Source organism: Lithobates pipiens, unplaced genomic scaffold, assembly GCF_037356315.1.
Source record: "Lithobates pipiens isolate NorthernLeopardFrog02 unplaced genomic scaffold, aLitPip1_a1.2 Scaffold_13, whole genome shotgun sequence".
NCBI lineage: Eukaryota > Metazoa > Chordata > Amphibia > Anura > Ranidae > Lithobates > Lithobates pipiens.
In genome coordinates this window covers 227,338,178-227,347,900 of record NW_027507718.1, presented here as the reverse complement: position 1 = coordinate 227,347,900, position 9,723 = coordinate 227,338,178, and the positions used below count along the sequence as shown (strand labels likewise).

Genomic DNA, 9,723 nt, shown 5'->3' with positions numbered 1-9,723 from the left:
GTGTCATTAACATTTCACTGACACTCCCAGCAGTCCGCATAGGGCAGTGTGAACTGCCGGCGGGAGGCATGCGATGCGGGGAAAACGCTGCGGATTTGCGGCGTTCCCGCATCGCTCCGGTGTGAACCCGGCCTTAAATGCGCAGTTGTCAAGTGGTTAACTTGTAAACAACACATCTCAAAAAGAGGTTTGGTCCTTAAGTGGTTAAAGTGGTTGTAAACTTTTACAAACCACTTTGACCTACAGGTAAGCCTAGATTAAGGCTTACCTGTAGGTCCAAGAAATATCTCCTAAACCGTATTTACAAAAAGGCAGCCACCGATGTCTACGACGCATGTGCCGTAGACAGCGGCGCGCAGGCGCACTGGATATGCCGCTCGTGTCGGCTACCGTGTGCATGTGCAGGAGTGACGTCATCGCGGCTTCGGCGAACCACAGTGCCGGAGCAGCGAGACCCGGAAGTCACTTCGGGATACATGGCAGCGGCGCACATGAAGACGGAGGACCGTTTCGGGGGCTTCGTTCTCAGGTAAGTTAATCATAATAAGCTAGTATGCTATGCATACTAGCTCATTATGCCTTTGCCTTGCAGGTTGCATTTATTTTTTATTTTTTTTAAGTGCCTTTACTTCCTCTTTAACAACAACGTAAAACTGGCCAAAACCAGCTGAGTGGAGCCGATAGTAAAGCAACTCAGCGCCGCACTTTGAGCGGAGGCTCCGCTTTCACGACAGGACGTAAGCGGCGGCTCCTGCCATGCGCAATCCCAGAGTGGCGGGTGTGGCGGTTTACTTGTAGTTCCCGCCCAGTACAGCCCGCCCCCTGCCTGTGAAAGCTGCCGCTAGGAATTGTGGGTGCGGCCGAGGCGGTAAAATGGAGGACCTAGCAAACGAAGGTAAGTAGGAGAGAGCTGTGTTGTGTTAGTTGTGAGGCGGCTGATGGTACAGGTGCCTGGTACAGAGCGGAGGTGGTGTGCGGCTGTGTAGAGGCAGTGTGGCTGTAGCCGTACTCATGTCTCTGGGCCGGTAGGAAGAGGTTGGGGGCGCGGCTCTGACGATCCCCTGGTTACTGCAGGCCTCTGCTCATTTGGGCCCTGTGTGTGTGTGGACGGTGGCCGCTCTCTTCAACTCTACTAGTATCCTATAGACTTGTGGAAGAGTAGTGCCACCCTGGTGAGGTGTAGGGGGGTCTCCCACCATGGCTCACACACCCACCTGCCTCTGCAACTTCTCCCTCCACCTGGGAGATACCCATTCATGGCAATGAAATAGTGTGTAGCAATGTTTGCTAGTTCTGGGCAGGGGTTAGTAAGGCCTCTGTTTACATTTTGTAGGGACCTCTCGTTGTCAATAAACATGAATTAGTAAGCCTTATAAAGGCCATGCATGTATTGTCCTCCTTCCTGACTGAAGATCTGAACCCAAGGAGATGTAGGACACATGCACACGTTTATACTGACAGCAGCTTCACACTGCCTACAGTAACCAACTATACAGTAGATGTTGAGTACTGTCTTAAAGTGGTTTTAGTGTGTTTTATTTATTTTTATTTTTTTCTACATTAAGAGGATCAGGCTGTGCGAACAAGTCATTAGTAGGGATGAGCTCCGGCGTGTTCACACACGCCACGTGCTGAGCCCGCCAGGAAGCCGGCGCTGCGCTAATCACAGGCAGTGAGACATTTGCAGATCTCTGCAGCCGCACGTCGGGGGAATGTCTTGCCACCTGTGATTAGCGCAGCGCTGCACCGACTTCCTGGCGGGCTCTGCTCGTGGAGTGTGCTAACATGCCGGAGCTCATCCTTAGTAGCTACAGATCCTGTAGGCTGGGTTCACATGAGCATGTAGCGGCTGACAGCAGGAGTCTGGTACGTCGTCAGTCACAGTTTCAGGTCTGATTTATGGCTGAATTTGGCCCTGAAACAGACCAAAAACATGCAATGTTCCTGTGCAAATCGCACCGGAGATGTTGCGGAGATAAGTAAACTGGTGTTCTTTCAATCTGCACCCACCATTGAAAACGCTGAGTTGCCGATCAGCTGGAGTGATGTCCAATAGTACATGCGCACGTTGTCGGAGCCTTTTTTTTGACGGGAGATACAGTTTCTCGGGCGCAAAGAGTGAAGGGACACCGTATTTGCGATATTGTGCCTTACTCTTGCGCTGCGGGTTTACAGCGAGGCACAGTCTGACATCTATGGTGTCCCTCTGCTCTTTGCATGGCTTTCAATTGTGGCTGTTAAATGGTATTGCCCGTCGGAAAAACCCTCCTACGATGTGCACATGCTTTATGATAGCGGCAACTCAACTGGAGTGCTCCTCCGTTCTACACATGCGTGAGCACTTTTCAATGGACGGCATAAATCGATAGAACATCAGCTCCATCCAGTTGGCACTAGTGTGAACCCAGCCTTGATGAAAGAATGCTTCTCTGTCCAACCATCCAGCACTGTCCTCAACTGGGCTGGTTCTTCGCTGGTCTTGGAGTCCCTGGCTCTGGCATGTTTACTAAGGGGAGCCAGCTGTGACTCCTTGCAGCCTAGCAGCCGGCTTTCTACTGTGCATGCTAGAGCTGCTTTGTGACTGGCCCTACAGCTTTCTGGGATCTACAAGGTGTTGCAGAAAGATGTGGGCAAAAGGGGGGGGTGCAAACTTCTGCTCAGATTGCCTAGGTTAGTGATGGCTAACCTTGGCACCCCAGATGTTTTTGAGGTACATTTTCCATGACACTCAACTACACGGCAGTGTGCATGACCATCAAGGGAAATGTAGTTCCAAAACATCTGGGGTGCCAAGGTTCGCCGTCACTGGCCTAGGCAATCTGAGCAGAAGTGGGCGCAGGTATGCACTAACCACAAAAATAATGTAGCCAAAAATGGGAGAGCAGCTTGAAAAGGAGATAGTGGTGCTACAGACAAGTGTTTAGGGGAACTTCCTATCCCCCCCCCTTTTTTATTTTTTCCCCCCTAAACACCTGTCTGCAGCACCTCTATCTCCTCTTCCTGCTCTCACAGGAGAGACAGGCAGCCATGGGGGCCATAGGCTGCTGTTGTCCGTCAAATTCCTGTGAAAAGTGAGAGAGTGCGTGGCTTACTGGTGCTGTGTGTGTGCATCTATAGAAACACACAGCCCAGATCAGGGGTATGCCTGCCTAGGTGCCACCTCAGGACACAGCTTGCTGAGGGGGCACCTGGAGGAAAGAAGGAATGGACAGCACTAGGGGATGATTTCAGAAGACAAGGTAAGGGGCTGCTCTGTGCCATACCATTGCACAGAGTGAGTAAGTTTGTTTGCTGTAGGTCCCCAGAAAATATCCTTTACAATAACTTTATTGCTAATTGGCATCGCTTTGATCCATCCTGGGAGTGCTGCACAGAGGAGAGGTAGAATAGCGGGGATTTCAAGTCACTGGACTGACTCCATGGATACTGACGGTTCAGAATCTTTAGAAGTAAGTACAGCAGGATTGTGGGCAGGGTGTATGATATTAGTTCACCTTTACGTTTTATTTCTGTAAAGGTAAACTAACACTTTTTTTTTTAAAGAGAAACTTCTTTCCATTTTCTTTGCCTCCTCCCTCCAGAGTTGCCATTTTAGATCTTGTGCTGAAGTGCTCTGCCCACCCATTTGTCTTGGCAGAGTCTTTTGGCACATTGTCACACAAGAAGGGCATTTCCATGCTAGGACAGCAACGTTTAGGACTTTATAATTGGCGTCTTTGCACATGCACTGAAATTAAAGTGGACGTGTATGTGCGCAGTTGTGCTGCAGGGCTCACTTGGAACCAAATGCCCTGCAGCACATCTGTGCAGGGGGTGGGGCAAAGGTGGTTCTTGCCTAGGTGAGAAATCAGTAAGCTCTGTTTTTGTAGCACCAATAAAAAACAAAACAAAAAAAACACATACTGTATATAAAATATAATTGATATCCAGTTGTAAGAAAGAGGGAGGAAGCAGAGCAAAATCACATTTATTTAAAGCAGAACTCAACCTATAAATGTAACAGTTTATCAGAGTGGTTAAAAGCAAGGCATGCTGTGAATGACTGCCACATTTGCTTGTGCTCTCAACCAAACTGCCAAGCCATCAAATGGCTGGTGTCATAACTGATCACATGTGGCAACTGCAATTGAAACAGGCAAAGATGACAGCTTCCTTGGCTGTAAAGGATAGCAGGGTTTAGTTCTGCTTTATGATGGTCAGCTTTGACCCCTTCCTGCCCCCCCCCCCCTTCTGGAGGCAATTTTAACTTCATGCAGTGGTGGCAGGGAGGTCTTCCCAGGCTTGTGTTTGGCTGTCCCAGCGCTCTCAATAGCGAGCTCCCAATCATTGCCAGAGACTGGGAGCTGTCTGATAGACAGCTTGGTCACTGTACTGGGATTGCACACTCAGCAACCATGGATGCATATGTGCAGAGGGTGGAGGGTTAAAGCCCACCCTGGTCAGTAAGAGGTTAAAGCTGAAGTCTGGGGAAAATGCACAAAAAAACATTTTTGCAGTGGGCCCCCCTGCACTGCAATTGTTAAAGCGTGCCCTAGGACATAATTTGATCGCATTGCAGCTTACCTGTCCTTAGATGTGGTGGCTGCATTTGTTTAACCACCTCAATACCGGGCACTTAAACACCTTCCTGCCCAGACCAATTTTGAGCTTTCAGCGCTGTCGCACTTTGAATAACGATTGCGCGGTCATGCTACGCTGTACCCAAATGAAATTGTTATAATTTTTTTCCCACAAATAGAGCTTTCTTTTGGTGGTATTTGATCACCTCTACGGTTTTTATTTTTTGCTAAACAAATAAAAAAAAATGTCCAAAAGTTTGGAAAAATATGTTTTTTTTTTGTTTGTTTCAAAACTTTGTAAGTAAGTACGTTTTCTCCTTCACTGATGGGCACTGATGAGGTGGCACCAATGAAGTGGCACAGATGGGCATGGGTAGGCGGCACAGATGGTCATGGATTGGCACTGATAGGCGGCATGGATGGGCACTGATGTGCACTGATAGGCGGCATTGTATTGTTTTGTACTGATGGATGCCAATCAGTGCCAAACAATAATGCATGCCAATCAGTGATGCCCATTGTGGGCACTGATTGGCATCCCTGGTGGTCTAGGGTGGCATACCTGGTGCTGGGAATCCTGGGGTAATCGATCAGCACAGACCCCCCCCCCCACTGTCAGAGGAGCAGCTGATCGGCTCTCCTTTACTCACGTCTGACAGACGCGAGTGAGGAAAAGTCAGTCACTGGCTCTTCCTATTTACACTGTGATCAGCCATTAGCAAAAGAGGGTTATAACCCCTTTCAGATTTTATTTATTTATTTATTTTCCCACCATCTGTGTCCCATTGTGGAGATTTACCTTAATTTCCTGTCTTATAGCCCAAAAGGAAGTGAGAGAAAATGCCTGCAAATCAAGGTAATTCCTTGGGGACCCGCAGGTCACCAGAACTAGTGTCCCTATTAGAAGATTTTCCCCCCCTATTACTTAGAACCAAGCAAATGTGGTTGGAATACATATGTAAATAGTTTACCTGCCAGAAATGTGTAATTCAGTTTAGCCTGCTGAGTGACATGCTTTTGCTACCCTACATAATCGTTGATTTAAACTGATATTAAAGGTTAATAAAAAAAAATAAAAAAATAATAAATTGTTACTTGCCTGCTCTGTGGTTTTGCACAGAACAGCCCTGATCCGCCTCTTCTTGGGTCCACTCCTCCTCTTCTAATACATATATATGAAGGTGGAAATCTTAAAACCAGGGTGCGTAAAATTTGTGTGTTATAAAATATATAATATATTATACATTTTTTTTTTTTTTTTTTTATTAACTAGCTTATTATTCTGAATAGGAATCCTTCATTTTGTTTGCAAATGTTTAAAGATTCTACCAGCAAGAATATGCCCTTACATTTAAAGAGCGCCTGTCATTTCAGATCCATCGTGACAGCGCCTGTTAGCGGGCATCCACTCGTCTGCTGCTACCACGTCCCTCACCTTGCTGTGTCATTGCCATTAAAGTGAATGGGACTGAGGAGGAGCTGCTGAAGGACAGAGATGACAGTTGCTCTTTAAAGCGGGAGTCTGCGTTTTTTTTTTTTTTTTTTTTTTTTTTAAAAGCCAGCAGCTACAAATACTGCAGCTGCTGACTTTTAAAATAGTGACACTTACCTGTCCAGCGCGCCCGCGATATCGGCACCCGAAGCCGATCTCTCGATCGTCTCTCGGGTGCTGCCGCCGCCATCTTGGGTATGGGAATCAGGAAGTGGAGCCTTTTGGCTTCATTTCCCGGTTCCCTACTGCGCATGCGCGAGTTGCGCTGCGCAATAAGGATGGACCCGCTGCCTCTGGGATCTGTGTGTTTCCTAGCAGGCAGCGGGGGACTTTTGGAAAGAGGCGTAATCTACGCCCCTTTCCGCAGAGAGCTATCCCGGAAGTGGGTGCAGATACCTCTACTGTACAGGTACCTGCACCCCCTCCCCCCTGAAAGGTGGCAATTGTGGCGCCGGAGGGGGGGTAGGATTCCAATGAGCGGAAGGTCCACTTTAGGGTGGACCTCCGCTTTAAACATTATGATTTAAATCAAGCCTTTTTACTAGCGATTAAAATTATTTAAATCAAATCCACCCTTGCTTCAAACTTTAGAACCACTTTAACTTCTAGCTTCCAGCTTTTGCCTCCTGTTGCTCTTTGGACAATGATTTGGCGTTTGTGAACTGAATAGAAATATGATAAATGAGATGTAGTGAAAAAGAGCTCTATTTGTGGGAACAAAATGATAAAAATTCTGTTTGAGTACAGTGAAGCATGACCGTGCAATTGTCATTTAAACAGCGCTGAAAATTGGCTTGGGCAGGTTGGTGTATATGTGCCTGGTATTGAAGTGGTTAACCACTTCAGCCCTGGAAGGATTTACTCCCTTAATGACCAGGCCATTTTCTGCGATACTACACTGTTACTTTAACCGACAATTGCATAGACGTTGTACCCAGAAAAATTGATTTATTTTTTTTTCCTCCCCACAAATGGCTTTCTTTTGATGGTATTTTATCATTTGCGCTATAAACAAAAAAAGCGCAAACTTTTTTTGAACACACTTTTTTTTTTTTGTTTATAATACATGTTCAATTAAAAAAAACGTATTTTTCCATCAGTTTAGGCCAATATGTATTCTACATATTTTTGGTAAAAATCCCAATAAGCGTATATTGATTGGTTTGCACAAACGTTATATTGTTTACAAAATATGGGGAAAGATTCTTTTGGTGATCACTGTATAAATGGTACCGGCAGGGACAGGGTTAACACTAGGGGTGATCAAAGGGTTTAAGTGTTCCCTAGGGATGGGCTTTCTAACTGTCAGGGGGACAGACTGACTGGGAGTGGAGAGAGATCGCTGTTCCTGATCACTAGGAACAGCTTACCTCTCTCTACTCTGCTGTCAGGACGGGAATCCGCCTCCTGTGAGGAGCAATCATGGGTGGCCGGCAGCCATCGGGCACATGCGCCCCATATCTATTACACGGAACAACATACAGGTATGTTTCACGAAATCTCGCCACCTTGCCGCAATATATACCGTATGTGGTGGGCGGTCTTTAAGTGGTTAAAGCAAACCTGTGAGTCTTTTTCCATTCAGCTTGTGAGCAGGGCAGACACTACAGTATGCCTACAATTTTGTTAGCTAGAGAATCCTTCTCTTTAGATCTGTTTTAAAGCCCCACTTGCAGTTAAAGTAGAATTTCATGAACACTCTAACTTCTCTTAAAAATGCAACATCTGTACTGACTACCCTGTGTAAGAAAGATGCATATACTTTCCTATATTCATGCTGCTCCAGTCTTGTCATGTGATTCCACTGCCCTGTGTCAGCCAGTGGTGGCTGAAGGAGGCGGACATAGCACTGTCCACAGATGGGCCATCTATGGTTGACGTCGCTGCTTCAGGCTTTACCAGTCATTGTCGAGCGCTCCCTCCTATCCCCTGCAGCACTTCTGGCAGACATGGGAGTATGTGCATCTTTCTAAAGCTGGCCAAACGTGGATCAAAGTTTGCCTGGTTTAGCAAGAATTAACCGAATCTTGATCCATTTATGGCCACTGTGTTCGACTTCTGTTCAGCCTCCTTGTTGGGGAAAAATAAACTCTTGACCAGTACCACAGGCATTAGTGTACAATGCTGATCAGGTAGGTCTCCCCACTGTCAGAATACAATAGTTCATGGGGGAGGATTGCCCCATCCACATTGAATGTGTGTACAGGGAATCAACATTTTTTTTTTTTTTTTTTTTTTTTACTTTTCAATGGCCAGCATTTAACAGCAAGCATAGGTCTTGGGGGGGAGAAAGTATTGTTGAGATTAGAGATATCATGGAATTCTGCTTTAAAGCCCAACTTTGGGAAAACGAAACAAACATTCCTTGCAGTGGGGATGTGCCTGTACTGCATATGTTAACTGCTTGTTTCTGTCTAGGGGATGAGAAAAGCACCTGTACTTACTTGATCTTCTGTTCCTCTGGCAGATGCTCCCCTCTGCTCCGGTAGTGGACTGTTCCTCCGCAATTCTCATGTCCAAGGCAGGTCTATGGGCTCTGCATCGGTCTTGATGACATCAGAGGACCTTAGACCACTGGAGTGTAGGGGAGCAGAGGCTGCAGGGACTGGTCTAACACAGCAGAGGATCAGGTATGTAAAGTTGCTTTACCCAGTCCCTGGAGTTTAGCATTAAATATGTATAACAACCTCCCCTTGTGTTGACGGCTTTCCTCTGTCTACATCACCCAAAGAAGCAGCAAAAATGATCCTCCTTGTGTTTGGTGAGCAGTATCCTCCTCACCACTTTCTGAAAATCTTTTCACCGTTAAAGTGGTTGTAAACCCTTACAAACCACTTTGACCTACAGGTAAGCCTAGATTGAGGCTTACCTGTAGGACCAAGAAATATCTCCCAAACCTACAAGGTTTAGGAGATATTTGCCAAAACACAGGCACCGCTGTCTACGGCGCATGCACCGTAGACGGCGCGCAGCCACACTGAGCGCGCTGCTGTCAACGGCGATATGCCACGAGTGCGGCTCCCGTGCGCATGTGCCACCATCGCGGCTTCGCCGAATGACAGCGCTGGGGCAGCGAGACCCACCAAGAAGATGGAGGCTCCGTACACAAGGGGGACAGCGGGGACTTCGCTGGCTCCTGTGTCAGGTAAGTGACACGTAATGGACTACTATGCAATGCATAGTAGTCCATTATGCTTTACCTTTGCAGGGAATCAAAGAGGAAGTAAACCCATCCTCTTTAAGTGTTCTTCAAAGAACACAAGTGTAAACAAGCCCTTAAAAGGAATGATTTAACATTAGACCAGCTTATAAGCTAGTTTTTCTGTTTTTGCTTCACTTTTAACAAATGCCATCAAACTGAAAGTAGGCTTACCTCTGAAATCAGACCTCGGAAGTAAAACTTCAAAAATGTACACGGTGCTTCTCTTTCTATCTCAAAATCTGATGGCAAGCATCTCGTGTTTGTCTGTCTGATTTTTAGGGAGGATTTGTAAAATTTGGAAGTGGACCTACCTTAAGCCAGCCACCCATCGATCAAAATTCGGAGGGTCAGCGGGAACTGGGCAAATTTTGATGTGTGTATGGGCAGAGGCTGGTTGCGTAGAGGTTGAACTATCAATCGACTTCTGTATAACCAGAATCTTGGATTTTTCCTGTTTGATCAACGCCACC

At 46.6% G+C, this 9,723-nt stretch overlaps 1 protein-coding gene across 2 annotated transcripts in view; it reads left to right on the top strand.

Annotated features, from left to right (window-relative positions):
• Positions 1 to 774: 774 nt before the first annotated feature.
• Positions 775 to 9,723, top strand: part of RANBP3 (RAN binding protein 3) — a 92,046-nt gene continuing 83,097 nt past the window's right edge. For both annotated transcript variants that reach the window (XM_077476294.1, XM_077476293.1), the window contains exon 1: positions 775 to 895. In XM_077476294.1, coding sequence (XP_077332420.1) covers positions 874 to 895 — 22 coding nt within the window. In that variant the 5' untranslated portion in view covers positions 775 to 873. The remainder of the gene's footprint in view (positions 896 to 9,723) is intronic.